The sequence below is a fragment of the Microcebus murinus genome, chromosome X (assembly GCF_040939455.1).
Source record: "Microcebus murinus isolate Inina chromosome X, M.murinus_Inina_mat1.0, whole genome shotgun sequence".
NCBI lineage: Eukaryota > Metazoa > Chordata > Mammalia > Primates > Cheirogaleidae > Microcebus > Microcebus murinus.
Window position 1 is genome coordinate 6,899,216 of NC_134136.1, and position 25,859 is coordinate 6,925,074.

A 25,859-nucleotide genomic window follows, 5' to 3' on the forward strand; every position below is an offset into this window, starting at 1 on the left:
TGAAAACTAGAAAATGTTGCTGAAAGCAATTAATGAAGACATAAATAAATGTAAATACATTTCCACATTCATGGATTGGAATACTTAATATTGTTAAAATATCAATACTAGACAAAATGAACTACAGATTCAATACAATCTTTATCAAAATCTCAATGAAGTGTTTTATTTTGTAGAAGTAGAAAAACCCACTCTAAAACTTATATGGAATCTCAAGTTAGACTGAATAGCCAAAATAATCTTGATAAAGAACAAATTTGGAGGACTCACACTTTGTGATTTCAAAAATTACTATGAAGCTACAATATTGAAGAGTGTGGTACTGTCATAAAGAAAGACAAAATTAAAAATGTTCTTGTTGCTAATGAGTGAAATGTGTAACGTTTGGGGGATGGTCACGCTTGAAGCTCTGACTCGAGGTGGGAGGAGGGGCATGGGCAATATACGTAACCTTAACATTTGTACCCCCATAATATGCTGAAATAATTTAAAATGTTCTTGTTGCAAATGATATTAAAAAAATGAAAAGAATACTCCTAGGAGGAGAGAAAATATTTGCAGTCATATATCTAACAAATGAGTTGTATTCAGAAAATATATATAAAATACAACTCAATAATAAAAGATAAATATCTCACTTAAAAATTAGACAAAAATTTGAATATATGTCAAATCAATAATCTAACCTTCCACCTCAAGGATATAGAAAAAGAAGAGAAATATAAACCCACAGCACACAGAAAAAATTAAACAAGAATGATAAGAGCAGAAATCAGTGAAATTTAACCCAGAAAAATAGTAAGTAAATAAATAAATAAAATAAAACAAAAAGCTTACTCTTTGAAGCGTCCAAAAAAACTGGCAAACCTCTAAAATGATTGGAAAAAAAGAACACACAGGCTGGGCGCGGTGGCTCACGCCTGTAATCCTAGCTCTCTGGGAGGCCGAGGCGGGTGGATTGCTCGAGGTCAGGAGTTCGAAACCAGCCTGAGCAAGAGCGAGACCCCGTCTCTACTATAAATAGAAAGAAACTAATTGGCCAACTAATATATATAGAAAAAATTAGCCGGGCATGGTGGCTCATGCCTGTAGTCCCAGCTACTTGGGAGGCTGAGACAGAAGGATCGCTTGAGCCCAGGAGTTTGAGGTTGCTGCTAGGCTGACGCCACGGCACTCACTCTAGTCTCAAAAAAAAAAAAAAAAAAAAAGGACACACAAGTTACCAGCATCAGAAAAAAAAGGAACTATCACTACAGACCCTGCAGACATCAAAAGGATAAGAATATAATACAAACAACTGTGCACACATGAATCTAAAAACTTAAGTGAAGCGTATGAACTCCTTGGAAAACACAAAGTATAACAATTATCTCAATATCAAGTTGATTATTTGAATACCTCTATGGCTGTTAATATAATTGAATTTACGATTTGAAACTCCCCCAAAAAAGTCTTCCAGCTCAGAAGATTTCACTGGAAAACTCTATCAAAGGTCTAAAGAATTAAAATCAATTCTACACAACCCTTCCAGAAAATAGAGGAGGAAAGAACATTTTTCAATTCATTTTGCAAAGCTAGAATCTTGATACTAAGATCAGACAAAAATAGAAAACTACATAATACCCCTACAGATGGAAAAATCTGCAGCAAACTATTAGCAAATAGAAATCAGCAATATGTAAAAAGAATTATATACTATAACCCACTTGGGTTTACTCCAGGGATTCAAGGCTAGTTCAATATTCAATTAATGTAATCCATTATATAAAAGAAGAAAATTAAAGAAGAAAAATGACATGATCATATCAATTGATACATACAAAGCATGACAAAATTAAACACCCATTGATAACTAAAGCTCTCAGAAAACTAAAAATGGAGTGGCGTTTTCTCAGCTTGATTAAGAATAAATACCAAAAAATCAACAACTAAATGTATCCTTAATGCTGAAAGTCTGAATGCTTCCTCCCTAAGCTCTAGAACAAGGCAAGGATATCTGTGTTCATCACTCTTACTCAACACAGGCCTGGAAGTTCTAACCAGTGTAATAAGGTATTAAAAGGAAATAAAAGGCATAAATATGAGAAAGTAAAAACTAAAATTTCCGGCCGGGCGCGGTGGCTCACGCCTGTAATCCTAGCACTCTGGGAGGCCGAGGCGGGCGGATTGCTCAAGGTCAGGAGTTCAAAACCAGCCTGAGCGAGACCCCATCTCTACCATAAAAATAGAAAGAAATTAATTGGCCAACTAATATATATATATGTAAAAATCAGCCGGGCATGGTGGCTTGTGCCTGTAGTCCCGGCTACTCGGGAGGCTGAGGCAGGAGGATCGCTTGAGCCCAGGAGTTTGAGGTTGCTGTGAGCTAGGCTGACGCCACGGCACTCACTCTAGCCTAGGCAAGAAAGTGAGACTCTGTCTCAAAAAAAAAAAAAAAAAAAAAAACCTAAAATTTCCCACATTAGCAGATTATATAATTGTCTATGTAGAATGCCCAAAAGAGTCTACAAAATTTTTTTTTTAATTTATTGATATTGAGTTCAGCCAAGTAGCAGGATATAAGATCAAAACACAATAATCTACATTGCATTTTCTTAGACAAAATATTAACATGTGAAAACCAAAATTTTAGAAGACAATACTATTTACAATTGCTCAATGACAGAAATACTTTGTTGTAAATCTAAAAAATACGTACAGGATCTGCATCTCAAAAACTTCAGGGGCCGGGCGCGGTGGCTCACGCCTGTAATCCTAGCTCTCTGGGAGGCCGAGGCGGGCGGATTGCTTGAGGTCAGGAGTTCGAAACCAGCCTGAGCAAGAGCGAGACCCCGTCTCTACTATAAAATAGAAAGAAATTAATTGGCCAACTAATATATATACAAAAAATTAGCCAGGCATGGTGGCGAATGCCTGCAGTCCCAGCTACTTGGGAGGCTGAGGCAGGAGGATTGCTTGAGCCAGGAGTTTGAGGTTGCTGTGAGCTAGGCTGACGCCACGGCACTCACTCTAGCCAGGGCAACAAAGCGAGACTCTGTCTCAAAAAAAAAAAAAAAAAAAAAAACTTCAAAATGTCCATGAAAGAAACTAAAGAAGATTGATGTAAATGTAGAGACATACAGTGTTCATGGTTTGGAAGACAACATAATAATTAATTCTCTCCAAATTTCAAGTTTAGTGGAAATGCCAATCAAAGTCACAAGATTTTTTTGTACTTATACACAAGATTATTCTAAAATGTATATGAAGAGGCAAAAAAGCTAGAATAGCTAAAACGAGTTTGACAAAAAAGAATAGGCTGAGAAGCATTAGTGTACCCAATTTCAAGACTTATTATATAGCTACAGTAATCAAGACTGAATGGTACAGGTGAAGATGTAGATGCATAAACATTGGAACAGAACAGATAACCCAGAAATAGACACAAAAATTATGCCCCAACATTTACAAAGTTGCAAAAGCGGAGGAGAGCCAAGATGGCCAACCAGAGACATGGCTTCTTGGACCGTCTGGCATAAGAGTAGAGTGTCCGACTCAGGAGAGCAGAGAACAATTATTGCACAGATGTGGACAACTGGGAGAGACAGCAGAGGAGTCTGGAGACCCTACCAAAAGGAGCTGTGAAGCTAAGAGAAAGGAGGAGAGAAAAGAGAGATCGGCAGCCTGAACCAAATCCAGGGAGTCCTGGAGCCCAGTGAAAGAAAGGGCGGACGTCTCTCCTCCCCCAACCCAGGTGCCTCCGGCCAGCAACAGGGCACAGGGGAGTGCTAAGAGGGAGCAGAGAGCTGACATCTCTGCATCTGGATCCCTCCTCCTCTGCACCTCCTCCACTGCTGGCATCTCAGAAGGTTATTCTGACTGAGGCCTGCCTGTAGCCATGGCTCCACCCCCCAGCCCCAGAGTAGCTGAGAAACTTGGCTCCCTGCAACAGGAGCGCATTCCCAGCCAAACCTGCCTCGGAGGGAGAGCCGCGGTAGTGGCAGCTCCGACACTAGAACGGTGAGGGAGACCACGTCCCCTCCTCCCACCATAGTAGCCCGTAGAATATTCTGTGCCGAGTGACCTGCTTTTCAGCACTGAAGGTGGGACAGCTGCAGTTCGCGATGTTCCTGCCCAGAGGCATTTGGTGTGTTCACCTCATGACGGCTCAAATGGAGGGAGGCGTTGCAGTTCCCTGCTTGGGTGGCAAGAGAGAGCCCTTGTGAACATATCCAACGGGAGGGTGTGGAGGAGCACAGAGGAGAGGGGGGGCTGTGAGCACACCCCATCCCCCAATACCTGCTGGAGAATAGCCATACCGGAGTAGGCTGCAGCACTAGGGCTGAATTTGTATAGGTCGTGGTTCCCATGGCAACTGACTGCTTCGGAGCTCAGGCTGAACTGAAACAGTGGTGCCCCACATTACTCACTTCAATAGGGAGTGCAGCTTGATCCAAGAGTCTCTTGAGCTGCCACTACCCCCCTGATGGGAATGTCCCCCCATTGGAGACCTCTGTGGATAGAGAGACCTACCTGACTTGGGGGTCTAGTGGTGGGAAAAGGGTGTACAATTGAAGCTCCTCCTATCTGCCAGCATTGCATGTAGACACATGCCAGCATGTCAGACACACAAACTGTGGGTTAGCTGGAGAGCCAGTCTTTCATGGAGAGGGAATGCACATAGACTAACAGGAGGGGGAAATGCTCTGGAGTCGCAGAAAACAAGTAGGGAGGAGACATGCCCCACCCTGCAGAAAAACCAGGCTAGTGGACAGGGATGGAAAAAGCCTGGCTAGAGGCCTCAGCAATCAATCTCATGATTAGGCTCCTCCCAACAGGAGCAGCTCCCCAGGCTTGGAGAGGTAGCCTTAAACTCTGTACCAGCAGCTCCCCCTAACAGCTGGGTAAGCAAACTCTGAGCTCCATAGAGGCTCAGCAAAGCCCCACACCCAGGCTCTCCCACCCCAGCCATGATCTATCTTGCTCCTACCTCTATGCCAGGGGGAACAGGGTCCAAGCAACCCTTGGAAACCACAAGGCCCCTCCCAAAGCTAAGGGTATTCATAAACCCGACCTAGGGGACCAAAGCCTACCACAGGCACAACAGAATACCTCCACAACTGGCTCAACAGAATACCTCCACAACTGGCTCCTCCATGTAAACTGTTAATATAATCAATGACAGTGGGAACAAGCCCATAGCTAAACATACCACCTTCCATCTCAAGCTATGGATTGGTACCCACAAGTACAATCCATTGGCTCAGAGATTAAGATGGGACACCAAACTCACTACACATTGGGAAGAGGTGAAGACAACAGGTCAGAGGTAACCCAAGAGGTTCATCAAATCTGCTAAAACACCCCAAAGGCAACTCAGGACTAGCATTTCTCTCCCAGCACAGTCAGAGATTGATCTTTAGGGACTCAGAGACAGGGCCATAAACTAGTCCTAGCACCCCCAGTTCTCAACCCAGTGGCCAAATGAGAAGGAATCGGCAAAAGAACTCTGGAAACATGAAAAATCAGAGTGAAAAGATGCCGCCAACATAAATCAATAACTTCTCACCAATGGATACCAACCTAAACAAAATGCTTAAAATGACAAATGAAGAATTTTGAATATGGAGTGTAAGAAAGATCAATGAAATACAAGAGAAAATAGAAATCCAACACAAACAAGCAACAAAAACAATACAGGAAATGAATGAAAAAATCTCTAAGGAAATTGAAGTATTAATGAAAACCAAAATACAAATTCTGAAAATGAAAAATTCATTCAAGGAATTACAAAACACAGTAGAAAGCCTTAAAAATAGGCTAGATCACACAGCAGAAAGAATCTCAGAGTTTGAAGATAACATCTGTGAGATAAACAAAATCAAAGAGAAAAAGCAGAAAAACAAAAGGAATGGACAAAGCCTACAAGAAATGTGGGATTATATAAAGAGTCCAAACATAAAAATCCTAGGCATCCCTGAGGTCAAAGGAGGAAAGGGTTGGATAATTTACATGAGGGAATAATTGAGGAAAATTTCCCTGATATACAGATACAGATACAAGATATACAGATATAAGAAGCACACAGGATTCTTGGGAGATTCATCCTGAATAGGTAATTACCACATCATATAGTCATTAGGCTGGCCAAAGTAAACACGAGAGAGGCACTCCCATGAGTATTAAGGTGAAAACAGCAGCAACATACAAAGGAAAACCTATTAGACTAACTGAAGACTTCTCAACTGAAACCTTACAAGCCAGAAAGAAGGGATTGGGGATGCATCCTCAGTCTTCTAAAACAGAATAATGGCCAACCTAAAATTTTGTATCCTGCAATACTAAGCTTCTTATATTAAGGAGAAATAAAGACTTTCCCAAACACGCAATCACTGAGGGAATTTGTAAAGACCAGACCTGCCCTGCAAGAAGGACTCAGACCTGCATTATACACTGATCAGCAAAATAGACACCCACCAGTGAAAAACTGCCCAAAAGCTAAAGTCCAGAACCCAGATACTACCATTGTTTGAAAGGTAAAACAAAACAATAAGGATCTGCACAATAGAATGAACAGAAATCCACCCCAAATATCAATCCTCTCAATAAATGTGAATGGCTTGAACTGCCCACTGAAGAGACATAGGCTGGCTGACTGACTGGATAAAAAAAATACAAGCCAAGTATCTTCTGTCTCCAGGAAACACATCTAACCCACAAGGACTCATTCGGATTCAATGTGAAGGAATATAAAACAATATTCCATACAAATGGAAACCAAAAGAGAGCTGGTGTAGCCATTCTCATATGAGATAACAGACTTTAAATCAACAAAAATAAAGAAAGCCAAAAATGGTCACTATAGAATAGTGAAGGGAACAATTCAACAAGAAGATTTAACAATCCCAAATATTTATACACCTAACACAGGAGTGCCCAGATACATAAAGCAAATCTTACTTGAGCTAAACAAAATGATAAACAGCAATGCCATAATAGTGAGAGACTTTAAAACCTCACTGAAAGAACTAGACAGATCCTCCAAACAGAAAATAAGCAAAGAAACAATGGACTTATATATAACTCTAGAACAAATGGGCAATACAAACATCTACAGAACATTACAACCAAGAAACACTGAATATATGTTCTTCTCTTCAGCGCATCAGACTTTCTTCAAAATTGATCACATCCTAGGCCAAAAAACAGATACAACATATTTACAAAATAGAAATTATTCCATGCATCTTCTCAGACCACAGTGGAATAAAATTCGAAATCAATTCCAACAGAAACACTCCTCTTTACACAAGGTTGTGGAAATTAAACAACCTATTGCTGAATGATTATTAGATCAAGGAGGAGATAAAGATGAAAATCAAAAGATTCTTCGAACTAAATGATAATGGGGACACAAGTTATCAAAATCTATGGGATACAGCAAAAGCAGTCCTGAGAGGAAAATTCATCACCTTAAATGCTCACATCTAAAAGACAGAAAGATCACAAATCAACAACCTAATGAATCGTCTCAAGGAACTGGAAAAGGAAGAGTAAAAAATTCCTAAACCCAGGAAAAGAAAATAAATAACCAAGATAAAAGCAGAACTAAATGAAATCAATAACAAAAGAACTATATAGAAGATTAATGAACCAAAAAGTTACTTCTTCCAAAAAATAAGCAAAATTGACAGGCCTCTTGCTAGATTGCCCAGAAGCAGAAAGGAATGGACTTTAATAAGCTCGATGAGAAATGAAAAAGGAGAAGTCACTACTGATGTTGCAGAAATACAAAACATCATCTTTGAATACTATAAAAATCTCTATGCACATAAATGTAAAAACATGGAGAAAATGGACAAATTCTAAGAAACACACAACCTTCTTAGGCTCAATCAGGAAAAATAGGAATCCTGGACAGACTGATAAAGAACTAAAATTGAAGTAGCAATAAAAAATCTTCCAACAACAAAAAAGTCCCAGACCAGATAGTTTCACACCCAAATTTTACCAAACCTACAAAGAAAAATTTGTACATATACTGCAGAAACTATTCCTTAACATTGAGAAGGAAGGAATCCTCCCCAACTCATTTTACAAAGCCAATATCACCTTGATACCAAGTCAGGAAAGACACAACAACAAAAAAAGAAAACTACACATCAATATCCCTTATGAATACAGATGCAAAAATTCTCAATAAAATCTTGGCAAACCAAATTCAACTACACATCAAAAAAATAATTCACCATGACCAAGTGGGCTTCATCTCAGACATGCAAGCATGGTTCAACACGAATCTATAAATGTAATTTACCATATAAACAGAAGCAAAAACAAAGACCATATGATCCTCTCAATAGATACAGAAAAGGCATTGGACAAAATTCAGCATCCCTTTATGATAAGAACTCTTAACAAAATAGGCATAAATGGGACATACCTCAAAATAGTAAAAGCCATATACAACAAACCCACAGCCCACATCATACCAAACAGGGAAAAATTGAAAGCATTCCTGCTTAGAACTGGAACTAGAAAAGGTTGCCCACTATCACCACTTCTATTCAACATAGTGCTGGAAGTCCTTGCCAGAGAAATCAGGCAAGAGAAGGAAATCAAGGGTATCCAAATGGGGAAAGAAGAGGTCCAACTATCATTCTTTGCTGACAGTATGATCTTATATCTAGAAAATCCCAAAGATTTAACCAAGAAACTCCTGTAATTGTTCAATGAATTCAGCAAAGTCTCAGGCTACCAAATCAATGCACAGAAATCAGTAGCTTTCATATATGCCAAAACAGTGAAGTTGAGAATCAAATTAAAGGCTCAATATCTTTCACAATAGCAACAAAGAAAATAAAATACCTAGGAATATATTTAACTAAGGAGGTGAGAGACCTCTATAAAGAGAACTTCAAAACACTGAGCAAAGAAATTACAGAGGGTGGGAACAAATGGAAAAATATATCATGGTCTGGATCAACAGAATCAACATTGTTAAAATGTCTATACTACTCAAAGTGATTTACAGATTTCATACAATCCTTATTAAAACACCAATGTCATTTTTTGCAGACCTCAAAAAAATAGTTCTATACTTCATGTGGAACCGGAAAAGATACCAACTAGCTAATGCAATCCTACATAATAAGAATAAATCAAGAAGCATCACTTTACCAGACTTCAAGCTATACTATAGGGTATAGTAACCAAAATAGCATGGTACTGGCACAAAAACAGAGACATAGATCTATCAATAAAAACAGAGGACACACATATGAATCCATCCTCATATTGCCATCTGATCTTGGACAAGGAAGATAAAACATACACTGGGGTAAAGAATCCCTATTCAATAAATGGTGTGGGGAAAACTGGATAGCCACATGCAGATGGCTAAAACAGGATTCATATCTCTCACCCCTCACAAAAATTAATTCATGATGGATAACAGACTTAAATCTAAGGCATGAAACTATAAGAATTCTAGAAGAAAATGTTGGAAAAACTCTTATAGACATTGGCCTAGGCAAAGAATTTAAGACCTCAAAAGCATTCACAACAACAACAAAAAAAAAATAAATGAAAATAAAGGCTGGGCATGGTGGCTCATGCCTGTAATCCTAGCACTCTGGGAGGCTGAGGTGGGCAGATCGCTCAAGGTCAGGAGTTCAAGACCAGCCTGAGCAAGAGTGAGACCCTGTCTCTACTAAAAATAGAAAGAAATTAATTGGCCAACTAAAAATATATAGAAAAAATTAGCCGGGCATGGTGGCTCATGCTTGTAGTCCCAGCTACTCTGGAGGCTGAGGCAGGAGGATCACTTGAGCCTGGGAGTTTGAGGTTGCTGTGAGCTAGGCTGATGTCATGGCACTCTAGCCCGGGCAACAGAGTGAGACACTGTCTCAAAAAAAAAAAAAAAAAAAGGAAAGAAAAGAAAAATAAATGGGATTTGATCAAATTAAATAGCTTCTGCATAGCCAAGGACACAATCAATAGAGCAAATATACGACCTACAGAATGGGAGAAAATATTTGGATGCTATATATTCAATAAAGGGCTGATAACAAGAATCTACAAAGAACTGCAGCAAATTAACGAGAAAAAAATTAAGCAACCCCATTAAAAAGCGGGCAAAAGACATGAACAGAAACTTTTCAAAAGAAGATAGATTAAGGCCAACAAACACACGAAAAAATGCTCCACATGAAAAAATGCTCAACATTGCTAATCATCAGGGAAATGCAAATCAAAACCACAGTGACATATCACCTAACTCCAGTGAGAATTGCTTTTATCCAAAACAACAGATGATAGCGAAGATGCAGAGAGAAAGGAACACTTACACACTGTTGAGGGACTGCAAACTACTACAACCTCTATGGAAAGTAGTACGGAGATACCTCAACAACTAAAAGTACACCTACCATTTGATGCAGCAATCCCACTAGGTAGTTACCCAAAGGAAAAAAGACATTCTATTAAAAAGACACTTGCAATCGAATGTTTATAGCAGCACAATTCACGATCACAAAGATGTGGAATTGACCCAAATGCCCATCAATACCTCAATGCATTAATAAATTTTGGTATATGTATACTATGGAGCACTACTCAGTCATAAAGACAAAAAGATATGGAAATCTAGTATCTTTTGTAACAACCCGGATGGAACTGGAGGCCATTCTTGCTAGTGAAGTATAGCAAGAATGGAAAAACAAACACCACATGTACTCAATACTAACTTGAATTAATCGACCCACACTTTTGTGCACATAGGGAAGTAAAATTCAAGGGAAATCAAGCGTGTGGGAGGGGGGAAGGAGGGGATGAGTAAATTCATACCATAAATTCATACAGGTATAATGCACAATAACTGGTTGAAGGGCACACTTATAACTTTCACTCAAACTGTACAAAAGCAAATTATGCAATCAAAATGTATGTACTCTGGTAATATTCTAAATAAATAAATAAGTGTTACAGCTGTTTTAAACTTGAGTCCCTCTCAGATGATAAAGCCTGTGATCTTATGCCTCAGGTCCCCATCCATTAGATGAGAGAGTTAATCAAATGCCCTGCTTAAAACAGGGGGAAGAATGTTAGGTAGCCTGCTTTCTTTTCTATCCACTCCTTGATTTACTATTCTCAATGCTAAAGTATCATTTAGAAGCCATGGTGTTTCTTGTGTTTATTGACAATATATAAACAAAATGTGTTTTTGTCAGCTTGTTCAATCCCAAATTTTCCTACAGTTCAGTAAAATAAATTACCATTGGAATCACACATACCTTTTAAGCACAATGTATATACAAAAAAATGGATGAGCAGTTTTGACTATACTTGTGCATTTAGCCAAGTATAGCACTTCCCTGAACCACTTTGTCCTTTTGACATCTGACTAAATGTCAGGGGCCTCTTTCCATTTGGGGAGAATTTCCTCCTCCCTTTCCTTTCCTCCCATTCCCCACAGCCATCATTTCTTCACTTTTACCATAGTTCCAATACCTTATTAGCACTTGTTGCAAAGTCTACCCTTTGCTCCCTTCCCTTTCTCTCCTTCATATATCCCTTCCTAACCTAATCTCAAGTGGTGAAAAGGAGAAACTACCATTTAAGCAGTAATCAGCAAAATACTTTTCCCTCTAGATATTAACTTAGTGGACCATTGTGGATAATATATTTGGAAAAATTTTAGTCTCATCTATGGTTTTTGTTTTTGTTTTTTGCTTCTTGAAAGAGAACTGGTGCAGAATATGGAATTGATCTTAAGTCTAAGGCATTTCACTCCCACAGTTGATATATGACACATTTATTAACATCCAAGAAAAGCAAAGATATATATATGTTGCCAGAAGGCTATTATGAAATATTTTAAGGTTCCAGTTCTTATAATTTCTGGCTAATAGATGAAGTTCTCTATAATACAAAAAGCTATATTTTGTTGCTTATTGATAGTGCTACAGCTTACTTTTAAAAGTTCCTAAATGATCAAACTTTTGAATAAAATGGAAAATTTTTCACTTTAATAACACAAACTCCTTGATGATAATGATTTGATTTGTTACTCTTACCGAACTAATTTCTTCCTCCTACATACACCCTACAAACTTTGTTTATACTGTTATACTGTTACACTGTTACTGTACTGCTCATCCTGAATTAAAGTGTGGCTGTCCGTTTCTAGAGTCTCACCATGTGATTGGCATGTGGCTGTACTACAGCAGAAAGAGCAATGAAGCTGGTATTAGAATACCTGGATTACAACATTTGTTGTGTTACTTAGCTGTGTGCTTTCATGACTTAATGATATGGATTTTTGTGCTGCTGCCAAATATGAACTAGTTTGGTACATTGTAAACTCAAAATATATGATCTCTACAACATTTTAGTAGGTGTGGAGAAGACAGACTATTTAAAATGGAACATTTTGGACAAAATGTCACCATAAACCTCAATAAATTTCTTCAAATTTCTTGAGACTCGGTTTTGGCATCAAAATATATATATCATGCCTACCTCACAGGATTGTTTAAAGGTTAACTGAAGTGTTATGTGAAAGAGCCTAGCCCAGTGTCTGGAAAATGGATGATGTTAATCCATGTTTTATTAGGTTGGCAGGCTTCCCCACCCCCCACCCCCTTAAAAAAGCCTCCAAAATTCAATATACATATTCTATATTCTGATTCATCTTTTAAGAAACAGCTCAAAAGGCACCGCTGTACAAAACCTTTCCAAACAACTTCAGGCAGTATAGCCCTTTGGTAGGAGCACTGGGCTTTTGGAATCAGAAGAGACCTCCAAATGTAAAACCAGATCTACCATTTAGTAGCTCCCTGACCTTGGACAAGTTATTTAATCTCTCTGCATCTAGATTTCCTATCTGCAAAATGAGATCATCGTGGTACATACCTCATAGGGTTGTAGAGGATTAAATGAGACATGTATATAGAGCACTTATTACAGTCCCTGACATTTACAAAATCCTCCATAAGTACTACATAGAAGTAGTAATAGAGTTTCCTCTTGAGTAAAATGTTAATAAAAAATGCTTCCCCTGCCTTTCAGTGCTGTGGCAAAGTTGTGACGCAAAAGCCTTTTAAAGTGTCAATTGTTAAACGGTAAGAGATTGGTATATACCGTATATTTTGGGCAAAGAGCTAACTTTACTTTCATAGAATATGCCTTCCCTCGCCCGCCTGCACTGGCGGTAATAATACCCAGCTTAATTAATAGGAAATTAAGTCAGAAGCTGCGTCCCCCAGATAGAAGCCGCGGGCGCGGAGAGCGCAGTACTAAGATCAGCACCGCAGAGCGGACCTCGGTAATTCCCCGGAGTTCACCTCGAACAGCCCCCTCCCCTCCGAGCCGCGCAAGCGTACACTGAATTTGCTCGTCTCTCTCATACCCCCGCCTCCAACAACCGTCCCCCCCGCCCCCCTCCCGTGTGCCCAACACGCAGGCGCGTTTCCTCAAATCCCGTCCCTACCCCCCTCCTCCTCCTCTCTCTTCATTTCGTTCCCCCTCCTCTTCCAGCACCTCAGCAGGTTCAAACTCTTCTCCGTGAGAGTGGCGGCGATCGCCAGGTCACGTGATGAGCATCCTGCTGCCCAACATGGCGGAGTTCGACACCATCTCGGAACTGGAGGAGGAGGAGGAGGAAGAAGAAGCAGCAACGTCGTCGTCGTCGCCGTCGTCGTCGTCGGTATCTGGGCCCGACGATGACGAGGATGATGATGATGATGAGGAGGAGGAGGAGGAGGAAGAGGAGGAGGAGGAAGAGGAGGAGGAGGAAGAGGAGGAGGCGCCGCCCCCGCCTCGGGTAGTGAGCGAGGAGCATCTGCGGAGATATGCCCCCGACCCTGTATTGGTGCGGGGCGCCGGCCACATCACTGTGTAAGCGAGAAGGGGCCACGGGGTTTGAAAAGGCTGAGATTTGGCAACAGTGGAATGAAGGAGCCAAGGGCCTGGGGAGGGGGGAGGGCTAACTGAGGCATACAGTTAGTAAAGGACACCTGGTCTAAATGGAGAAACTGAGGATGGATAGGTGTAAAGGAAGTGGGGAGAGTATAAGCGTGATGCAACAACGCCAGGTAAAAAATGAGTATAGGACAGGGAAGTTAGGGGGTTGGGAGCCAGAGGGATTGGAGTAGGGGCGAACCTCCTTTCTTGTATGTATGCGGGCAAGTGAATAGTCTCCTAAACTGCAGGATGTACTAGAAGGTTCTTTGCTGCCAAGATTGGTAGCTAGTGGAAAACAGCGACTGCTATGACATGTGACAAGAACTAGGCTTGGCTTCTTCAAAACAGAAACACAATATATTTTGTGAATAGTATTATGGAATGTCCATTCACCCACATATTCATCTATCCATTCTTTCTATCTAATCTTTCCTTAAATATCACACCATTAGAGGTTCAGGTTGAGAGGCAGCTATGGACAGTAGAAAGAGCAATGGATTGAGAGGGCTCTTAGATGCTAGTCCCAGTTTTGCTTCTTATTGGTCCTGTGACCTTGGTCAGGCTGCTTCCCATTTCTGGGCCTTGATTTCTTCATCTGTAAAATAAAGAGTTTGGAATACTAGATGGTTTCTAAAGCTTTTCACCTGTAAGAGAATTTAAGATACCTCCAGGGGATTTTGTATGCCCAAATATTAAATATGCAAACATTAAATATATATGGAAATTTAGTCCTCCAGGAGCTGAAGATGATTTGTTGAAAATTTATCCAGGGTGGCCTTTTAAAATATTGAACTCTTGGATTATGTTTGAGAAAACAAAATGGGGAGGGACTTCATAACATAGTAGTTGCGATGCAAAAGAAAAAATGATGGTTCTCTGGGCTTTAAAGAGTGCTTTTTCATTTTTATTTGGTTGAACTGCAAATGCTTGGAAATTTGAGTATTGTGTTCATCCTCTTAACTATGCAGTCATTTACTGCATTTTCAAAATAGGCCTATTCTTTGTTATTGTGTCATGCTGCCTCTGATTTTGATGATGGCTCACCTAATCCCTTTGACTTTCAATTGAGTTCATAATGTATTATAAATCATATATTAGAATATGTACTACCTCCCCCATCGTGTTAGCTTTAATTTTTAGCATGCTGAGTATTATCATTGTGATATACTTTTGTAATCTTTTCATGAAATGTATTAACAGAGATTTTGAAATTGTGGAAGGGCTTGGGGAGAGTTTTAGACCTGCTTTTTGATTAGGCGATTTTAAGATAATTTTTCCTGGTCCAAGAATTCTGCAGATAGCTTACAGTGTTCAGATGCCAACTTACTGCGCTATTTTACTTCCTTTCATCACTAGGGAGACAATTTATTACTCTAAGTATTATTCTGGCACCAAAGGTTACTTTCATGCTGATTATTTCACATGACTCTATTCCAATCCCTAATTTCATACTCCAACACTGTACCCCCACATTATTTTCTAAAATTCTGACGATGGAGAAAGAGCAAGGAAACAGAATTTAAATTCCCTGAAACTTATTTGTAATTCCCTTCTACCCTCCACGCAACCATAATAAAGTACTTACCAACCTGTTTTCTTCATGAAAAGTGGAGCACTGACACTTGCCATGCCCAGGCCCTTATGATTGGTGTAATGTCCCTCCCAGCTTAAAAATTCTGGAATTAGGAGTGTTAAGTAGTAGTGCTGGTAGTAACTGTTGGTATTAATTGACTGAAGCAAAACCTGAAAAGTAGTGTACCAGTACTTGAATCACTAACCAATGTATAGTTTGGAAACTTTAGTTTTATTGTATGCATTCTCTCATCTAGAAAGTGTATTTGATGTTAAATGTCTGGGATTTGAAAAAAGATTACATGTTTAGGAGAAAGTTTTACTAGATCTGAGAAACAGGTCTTTCTATGGCAGTAAAGCCTTACTTACATCAGGTAAAGTAAAATACTTATGAAACAGTTAATCTTATTTTGAGACATCTAAAATATCATCTTCTGTTTCATTTTTTTCTGGCATAGGAATGTTAGAGTTACCCTAAATTACATGCCCTATTGGAATGAAATATTTCTTATTCTCGCCCAACCCTGAATTTTTTCCATTCTTTGTGCAGTCTTTTATTGTATAGAGGACTTTGTTTCCTTTCAGAGTTTAAAATTCGAGTTATCACCTCAGACTCTATATATATTAAGCCCAACATTTTTCTCTCCCCACATTGTTTGTGCTTTCCAATTGCCTCATTTCTGACCCTGATACTACCATTTTAATCTCTCAGTATAACACCTAAAATCTTTGAGATATTTTGACTCTTCCTTCTCCTTGATTTGCCCTATGCTAGTCTGTCTCCAGAATTATGTCATCAGACCTTTTGAAATGTCGCTTAGATTTTTCATTTTCTCCATTCCTATTTGGCACTACTCTAGTTTGAGTTGCCATCATCTCCTGCTTAAATTATTGCCATAGTCTGCTGCCTCTCCCCACTCCAATCCATCGTGCATGCTTATGCCAAGCTAATTTTCTTAAAACACAATTTAATCATGTCACTTCCTACTGCAAACCTGCATTGGATCTTAATTAGGCCTGAGTTCCTTTGCCTTCTTCCTGCAACCTTAGAGTTCAAGGAGTCCCTCCATTTGTCCAGCTTTCAGCCCTCCATTTGTACCTTCCATACCTTCTCTTAGATCTTGCTCCATCAGGCAGCCTCAATCCCTCCAGTATTCCTCTTTCTACCTCTCTAGTAGCTCAGCCTTTAAACATATTCAGTCTAATTTTTTAGAAACAAAGTAAGACAAAAGCCTTCCTCTACCCATATTCCCTTTAGTTACTGTTTAATCTGACTTCCTTCTCCAAATTTCTAAAGAGTAGCTATGTTCACCTTGTCTATTTTCTCTTCGCCCCTCTGTGATCTACATTCTGCTACCACAACCACAGAGGAGCTGTCCTCAGTCGTAATCACTGTGACCTTCTTGTTGCTAAATCAGTGGACATCTTTCATTCCCTATCCTCCTGGTCCTCTCTACTGCATTCGACATCTATGATGACTCCTTTTTTCAGAAGCTTCTACTCTGGGGTCACAAACACACAGGCCTGCAAAAGCAAGGCAGGTCACAGAAGAGAGTGCAGCATTAAGGAGAGATGGGGGCTTGGTTCAGCTGGAAGGTATCTATCTTTTCTAAAGGTGTTCAAATTCTGATTTAAGAAAAAAAAAAGACATCTTTCCAGCCAAACAAACCTGAGAACTCCTTGGCCACTTCACTCTTCTGGTTCTCCTTATACTTTTCTGGCTATTCCTTAACTGCCTCATTCATAAGCTTCTCCTCCTCTTTTGCCCCTTAAATATCAGTGATCTCTAGAGTTTTGTTCTCAGACTGATACTTTTCCTATTCCCTACTCTCCGTGGGTGGTCTCATTTTACCTCTCATGTTTTCAATTATTTGATGTCACTCAAATATGGATTTTTTGTTTCAGACTCTGCTCGGGGTCTTATCTGAGCTTTTCTCAGTGGCCCACTGTCATCTTAAATTCAACATATTCAAACAGAACTCATTCCCCCATATTCCCTTACACCTCCCATTACCCATCTTTGGTTTTCTTTCCTACTTACACTTCCGACAGCTAAGCAATTAGCAAATATTAACAATATATGACCTAAAATTTTCTTTTTTTCCTCCCTACCACCATTTCACTACCGTAACTATCTGTCCTGCCTTCATCCTTGTCACCCTCACATCCATCCTCTAGCCTGCTGCTACATTAAGACACCAAAATTGTGTATCTAACTAAACCACTTTTCCTGCTTAAGATTATTCTGTGGTTTTTCCTTTACCTCAGCATGTAGTCTATGCTCCATAACATGGCATACAGGACTGGACCCTGCCTATGTAGCAGCCTAATCTTCTGCCATTTCCCTTACTGCTTGTTTGTTATCTGCTGTTTGTTATCTCATTGCCTCTGCTCAAGCTGGGGCCTCCATCTGGAATGCCAATACCTTCTCTTGCCCAGGTTCTCCATATGTCACCACCTCCTGCAAGTCCTCCCTGCCCCCAATAAATTATAAGTTGCATGCAACAACAGTTTGATTCCCTCTCAATCCTCAGTGCCTAACACAGTGCCTGACATGAAGTGAGTTGAATGAATATTGGTTCACTTTAGTAACGCTCGCTATGCCCATTCAACAAATACTACTTAGTTGAATCTCACTGTGGAGAGTACTTATTTCTAAGCATAGAGATATGTAGATACAACAGTATCACTAATCCCAGTGATAGGGTTTATGTCATGGGCTTAGCTCTGAAAACTTTGTTAAGCTAGCCCCTATGTGTCAGTACCCTTGTCTCTTTGTATTATGTTAAAATTTTGGATTTCCTGGTTACTTTAACAAGATACTGATCTTCTAACATGCAATTAATTATAATTTCTTAAGTAGAATGACCTAACCATATAAATTATAATTCCAGTTCTGACATGATGACCATAAATGTATATTTGGAGATCTTTTTCCAATTTAAAAAAATATATATGGCTAAATTAACTCCCACAGATCTGAGATTATAGAAACAGAAATAATGAAATGTCTCTTGAAAGTATTAAGTGTTTCAGAAATACTATACATCTCAGGGATATAACAGTATCACTTTTTTCTTCATATTTTTTAGGATAAATATTTGGATCCAGTGTATTGAAATACAGAAAAAATTATATCACATGAGATTTTTTCCCTTATTTATTAGACTCTTTATATTACTCTTTATATTACTTAAAATATTTATTTACTCTTGATGTTGCACCTGTGTAGAAGTTAGTAGAGATGACAGATTACCAATTCTCAGAGACTCATAAAATTTTCTCATTAAAATTAATCTGAAAAAGCTGGAGTTGCCAGATTATAGAATTGAAAAAGATGGCCAAATTTGCTAAACAATGCACTTCTGCAACTCTTAGCACTATAAATATTGATACTTCACAAATTAGGTAATAGAATGCCTTTTCTATAAACAGATGTCTTTGAGGAATTGCAGTGATACATTGTTAATTTGTGTTTATACAAGGTGAATATTTTATAAGGTTTTGGGCTTTGAGAATGCTGAAGCTGTGATAACTTGCCATTGTACAGTGTGGTAAGACATAATTATTTCCATGTGAAAGATTAAAGAGATTTAACTAGAATCTTTTAAAAATCTCTTTGTATTTTATGGCGTAGCTTTTCCCTTTGTATAGTAGAGTTCAGTCTACATGCTTCAGAATCAGTATTACTACAAGTGTATAGTTTTCTAGTGAAGCCATGCTTCTTGTTGGCAGAATTTTACTACCCTGTTTTCTTAAACAAACTGAGCATGTGAATTTTGATTTGTGCAAGATTTTTAAAAGGCTGATGTATAGTCACCTTCAAAAAGGTGAAAAACAGTGAGGGATGTAGGGAGGAAGAGAAGAGCGATGATCAACTAGAGGGCCCATCCTTCTTTGCCTCAGTTTCCTTTCCTTCAAAGAATTGTTCTAAAAAATTCAAAATTTGAACATTGAAGACACTTGACAAAGAAATACAATTAAGAACCACCAACTGGGTCAACTTCAAACACAAAATAAATTCTATATTTAATGAAGTCAATAAAATGATAGTGTGAGCAGTTCCAAGGCAAGTGCCTGTTTGTCTAATGCTGAAGAGCCCCACATCTTGGCTAATGTCTGTCACTGATCAGCAATGAGCAGATGAGTTTGTCTAGCCTCTGTGGACTCATAGTTTTTTAATGGTTGGTTTATGAAACAGAGCTGAGGTATTTATTCACCAACAACCATTTCAACATTTTCCTAGTAGCTACTAAGTGAAATGTCGGGCCTAAGGTTATTTAATATTTTTTTAATGTGCTAGGTCTCTAAAGGGGAAAGTTAAGCAAAGAAATCCCTGGTAGCCAAGAACAGGATTGCTACTGCCTATTAGCCAAAATTATGAAGAGAGTAGGGGACTTAGTTTGCCTTACTTCATACTTCTTGATGCGGATATATGTAGGTCATAGGGGAATATATTAAGAAGTAAAATGATACTTTCTTTACCATTGCTAATATACTTTTTATGGTTTAGGAAATGTGATCCCTTTTTATATTAGAGAAGAAAATTAGTGATATGAATATAGCCAGTGTTTCTTCAGAACTTGAGCACTGGGCTAAGCTGTGTAAAGAATACAGAGAAAACAACTAGGCCTTGCTTTACAGAGCTAACAGGTACATTGCCTTTAAGATATTGACATGGAGCAGCAAATAATAAAAGACAACATTTTATTAACCGTTGAATTGTATAGAGCAGATTAAAAATGGCAATGAATGTTCGGAGAAGGGAAGCCCATGATAGGCTTGAGCATTCAAGCTATTACAGCAGGAGTTGGAACTTGAGCCTCGAAGCCTATGTAGGACTTAAACTAGGGACAGGAAACAAGAGGAACCACGTGAGAAGAGACAGGAGCCAATGTGGCAGTGGCAATGGAAAGGAAAGAATCACTGTGAGAATAATTTCAATGGAGCAAATGACAGAACTTAGGGACCACCTGGTTATAAGCAAGGTGCAAAAAAAGGAGAAGGAAGGTGCGAATATGCTTCCAAGGTCTAGGTTAAAGGAAGAGAATAATGTGTCACTGACATAGATGAAGAATTTGTAAAGGGGAACACATTTCCAAGAAAAGATAACATTTAATTTTATATGTTTCACATAAGATGGTATTATTTTGTGGTAAGATATCCAAATGGAAATTTTCATTATACAATAGAGATGAGAGACTAGAGCATATTTGAAAATATATTACTAGAGAAATAAATTTGTTGGTCATCAGCATAGAAGTGATTGTCAAAGCTATCAAATACAGTTAAACTGTTCTAATTCCCTTAGAAAGAAAAGCAGAAGACTAAAAACTAAATTTTGGGAAAAGGCAAGAGTGTTAGGGAAGAATGGAAGAATGGGAGTAGTTAGGAAGGGAGTAATCAACAGTGTCACAGCTGCAGACAAAGTCAAGAGAAAAAGTTCTGAGAAGAGGACATTGAATTTGGCAGTAAAGAAGAGAAGGTGAATTTGTCTTTTTGCATAAATTTACTGAATAATAAATTATTTTCAGCAAAACGACAGCATCAAAAATCAGGTTTCAAAATGTCTTAAGAAAGGAGAGGATATTAGGGAAATGAAAACAATGGAAAATCCACTTACTGGTGATAAGTGAAAAGAAAATAGCAAAGGTAAGAATTTTTGAAATAATAAAAATATTCTATACATTTTGAGGGATACATGTCTGTATCCACTACATATTTGATATCTAGTGGAGGAATGGCAGCTGGCAAAAGCTAAAATGGTAGCAGTCTCTAATTGAGGTAAGAACATATTATTGACATTGCATCTAAAAGGCATTTAGACAAGATGTGGAAATAGAGCTCTACTTTATATCATGTTTACTTTCTAAAAATGAAAACTGCATGTATTTCTTTGTCACACAATAAGAATTTACTTTTTGTGTAATAATGAATTAAAACGTCTGACTAGTGATAGTCACTATTTGACTAGCTAAATGATTTAAATGAAATGTTTCTTGCACTATTGAATATTTGTCACGTCATTGATTGCCGAGTTAGCACATAATTACAAATATATGTTTAATACTAGAGTGCCAGTTTTTCAAGCAGCAGATGAAAATTGCCATAAATATTCATACACAGGGGTGTCTCATCTTGTTTTAAGTTTGGCTATACTTTAAATTTATAGCTTTAAAGGGAAAGTGCTTGCATATTATAATCTCATTACATGTTGTACTGACACCTGAACAGAAGTAATGAAGAATTTTTTTTAATGTAGTTAGGGTCTTTTTATACTTGCTAATTAATTTTCTCAACTGTTTTAAAATATGGAATTTGTTTTAAAATACATTTTGAATGCACATAGCGTAGTATATTTAGGCACAGGTAGGTATCTTGCCACTAGCTGCTAAGTATAGAGAGATTTTGTGCTTAAGACTGACTTGTGTCTTTGAAAATGGGCTACTAGCATAAATGATGCAAGCACAATATGATATTCCTGCATAGAGTTGTAAATGTACATTGTATTCCTACCATTTCTTTAATGTGACCCTAAGACCAAAGTGCCATAAATCAGTTGAATCAAATAGTACAGTAGCTTATTATTCAACAAGGTTTTGATCCTTTTGTAGTTCATAAGCGTGATGATTGGGTTTTCACGCGCATGCGTGAGATGTGCCTCCCTCAGACCTTGTTACGACATCGGCGCATTACCCGTCTGACGTAAAAAAAGAAAAAAAAAAAAAACACAAGGTTTTATTAAACACCTGTTAGGGCAGAAAGGACTTCAGGTTAAACATTTGAAAGTTGCGGCCCCCCCCCCCACTTACTAACTGCATGACTGTGGGTAAGTCATTTAATTAGTTTATTTTTAATTTTTTTTCTAAATGTCAGCTTCCTTGTATATAAAATAGAGATAACAATACCTCTCTTGAAGGCTTTTAAAGTATAGAAGTAATATATAGTCATGGATCACGTTAACTATAGGGATACATTCTGAGAAATGTGTCTTTAGGTGATTTCATTGTGCAGACATCATAGAGTGTACTTCATCATAGAGTGTACACATCATAGAGTGTACATCATAGAGTGTACACAAACCTACATTGTATAATAGCCTACTACATGCCTGGGCTATGTGGTATAGCCTATTACTCCTAGACCAAAACCTGTACAGCATGGTACTGTACTGCATATTATAGGCAGTTGTAACACTATGGTAAGTATTTATGTATCTTAACATATCTAAACATAGAAAAGGTACAGTAAAAATATAGTATAAAAGATAAGAAATGGTACACCCATATAGGGTACTTACCATGAATGGAACTTGCAAAAATTGGAAGTTGCTCTGGGTGAGTCAGTGAGTGAGTGGTGAGTGAATGTGAACGCCTAGACATTACTGTACACTACTGTAGACTTTATAAATACTGTATGCTTAGACTACACTAAATTCATTTTAAAAATGTTTTCTCAATAATAAATTAACCTTAGCTTACTGTAACTTTTTTATTTTATAAACTTTTAAAAAATTTTTTTTGACTTTTGTCAAACACAAATACATTGTAGAGCTCTATAAAAAAATATCCTATCCTTATTCTATAAACTTTTTTCTATTTTTAATTTTTTTAACTTTTTTGTTAAAAACTAAGACATACACATGTTAGCCTAGGCCTACATAGGGTCAGAATCATCAATATCACTGTCTTCCACCTCCACATTTTGTCCCACTGGCAGGTCTTCAGGAACAATAATACACCTGGAGCTGTCATCTGCTATGATAATAGTGCCGCCTTCTGGACTACTTCTTGAAGGACCGGCCTGAAGCGTTTTACAGTCAACTTTTTTTATATAAGTAGAAAGAATACACTCTAAAATAATGATTAAAAGTATAGTATAGGCTGGGCACAGTGGCTCACGCCTGTAATCCTAGCACTCTGGGAGGCCGAGGAGGGTGGATTGCTCAAGGTCAGGAGTTCAAAACCAGCCTGAGTGAGACCCCGTCTCTACTAAAAATAGAAAGAAACTAATTGACCAACTAAAATATATATATACACAAACAATTATCTGGGCATGGTGGCACATGCCTGTAGTCCCAGCTACTCGGGAGGCTGAGGCAGAAGGATCGCTTGAGCCCAGGAGTTTGAGGTTGCTGTGAGCTAGGCTGACGCCACGGCACTCACTCTAGCCTGGGCAACAAAGTGAGACTCTGTCTCAAAAAAAAAAAAAAAAAAAAGTATAGTATAGAAAATACATAAGCCAGTAACATAGTCATCTATTATTAATATCAAATATTATGTACTGTACATAATTGCATGTGCTATACTTTTATGTGACTGGCAGTGAAGTAGGTTTATTTATACCAGCATCACCACAAACACGTGAGGAGTGCATTGCACTATGACATTACAAGCAGTACAACATCACTAGGTGATAGAAATTTTTCAGCACTGCTATAATCTTACAGTACTGCTGTCATATTTGCAGTCTGTCATTGACCAAAATATCAATTATTATGCAGCACATGGCTGTATTTATTTAGCACAGTGTTGAGCCCATGGTATGTACATAGTTATTGGTAACTGTTATTGTTATTGCCTACTTCATGTGGAGTTCTCAATAAATGTTAGTGTCTTTTCCTTTTTGCTAACAACCTGTTCTCCACTAACATAAAATTGTAGTCACTAACATTAAGGAAATAACCTTTGTTATCCCTATTGAAATCAACAAGCAGGTGAGTAAAGGCTTGTAAAACTGATTTTTACTTCTTAATACAGATTTCAGTGAATGTACTAAAAGAGAGATCTTTCAAGACTAGGATCTGTTTTCTCAAAATTGGTCAAGTTCACACATGAAAGCCATTTGTAAGGATCAACCTTTGAGTGAATAGTAACTGGTCACAAGTTGTCCAGCTCTATAGTTCCAAAGGCTCTATTAGTTGGAGAGGAGGTACTTTTTATTAGGAACATTTGCATACACATACACGAAAGTGCAAAGAATAGTCTGATGCACTCCCACATACTACCCATCATCCAGCTCCAACAATTATAAACTAAAGTGTGTTTTGACAGAAACAATTAAATCAAAAATTGACATTTCCACCTGTATATATAAGTGTTTCTCTAATTTATTATTTTTTAATCCCACATCATGAGTCTAGTTAGAATCCCACTTTAACATTTGTTCCTTGTTAAGCTTCTTTTACTATTAATTTGGATTAATAAAGATTTATTTTCTATAAGCATCATATAAAATGTTTTCAGTTCACATTTTTAAATCAAAAGACCAAGAGAAAAATGCATGATTTTGTAACTTTTTTAAAAAAAAAAGAGGGAAAGAGTTAAATGTGCCGGGTAGAATATATTTTGTTTTGTCTTTGTTTTTAAGGTTTGGCTTGAGCAACAAGTTTGATACTGAATTTCCCTCAGTTCTAACAGGGAAGGTAAGTGAGAACCTGCTTTGAATTTTTCAATTCTAAAGCATTGTTTTATGGCTTATTCAGTGTTAAGACAAATGCTCTGAATCATTGGTAATAAAGTTAAATAACAGGAGGCCTCCGTACTTGGAAACTGTGTTGGTAGTGTCTGAAAGCTGTCTCCATGGCTACCAGCCTCTGACCAATTATTTTGTCCATTGTCCATTAATGCCATCTATTATTTATTTATCTGCTCAGCTTTTGCAGTTTTTCATGTTTTCCTCAGCACAGGAAGCTATAATTGTTTTCATCTAGGTCAGTAATTGCCTATGTTTTTAGAGTTAAAGGTATTTTTTAACTATATCACTCTATTAATTTTTAAAGTGCCATATAGTATGATTTATTATACATGAAAAAAAATCAAATGTTGGTTAGATATTTTTCTGACTTTTGGATAGTTTTGAGTTTCTAAAATTAGACTCACTGTTATAAATTAACTTTCTGTTCCCTGGTTCCTCTACATTCAGTAGTATCTTCTAGCAAATTCAAAGACCTCCTAGAATTTGAAACTATAAGTCTAGAGACCTAGTGTACAGCATGATCACTATAGTTAATATTGTATTGTATACTGGAAATTTGCAAAGAGAGTATATTTCAGGTGCTCTTACCACACACACACAAAAAAGATAACTGTCTAAGGAGATAAATATGTTAATTTGCTTGACTATAGTAATTTCACTGTGTATATGTGAATAAAAATATTATGTTGTATACTTCAAATATATACAATTTAAAAAAAGAAACTAGATTTGGAAAATCCTCTTGTAACTGTAATGCTAACTTTCTAGGCCCAAAAGGAGAAGACTCTGCCTGGGGCAAAATGTTATTTACTTTCCTTTGTTACTGGAGGAAATGTAGAAGAAGAGAGAAAAGCCATTAGATTACA

The 25,859-nt window shown here is 37.9% G+C and overlaps 1 protein-coding gene and 1 non-coding gene across 3 annotated transcripts in view; both read left to right on the forward strand.

Moving 5' to 3' along the window:
* Window positions 1-13,429: 13,429 nt before the first annotated feature.
* CHIC1 (cysteine rich hydrophobic domain 1) overlaps window positions 13,430-25,859 on the forward strand; it is a 62,025-nt gene continuing 49,595 nt past the window's right edge. For both annotated transcript variants that reach the window (XM_012756093.2, XM_075999464.1), the window contains exons 1-2: window positions 13,430-13,878; window positions 24,886-24,940. In XM_012756093.2, the coding sequence (XP_012611547.2) occupies window positions 13,577-13,878; window positions 24,886-24,940 (357 nt within the window). In that variant the 5' untranslated portion in view covers window positions 13,430-13,576. The remainder of the gene's footprint in view (window positions 13,879-24,885; window positions 24,941-25,859) is intronic.
* LOC142866137 (small nucleolar RNA U13) lies at window positions 22,119-22,222 on the forward strand. The gene has a single exon (XR_012916197.1). It is a non-coding gene; the product is annotated as a small nucleolar RNA U13 (small nucleolar RNA).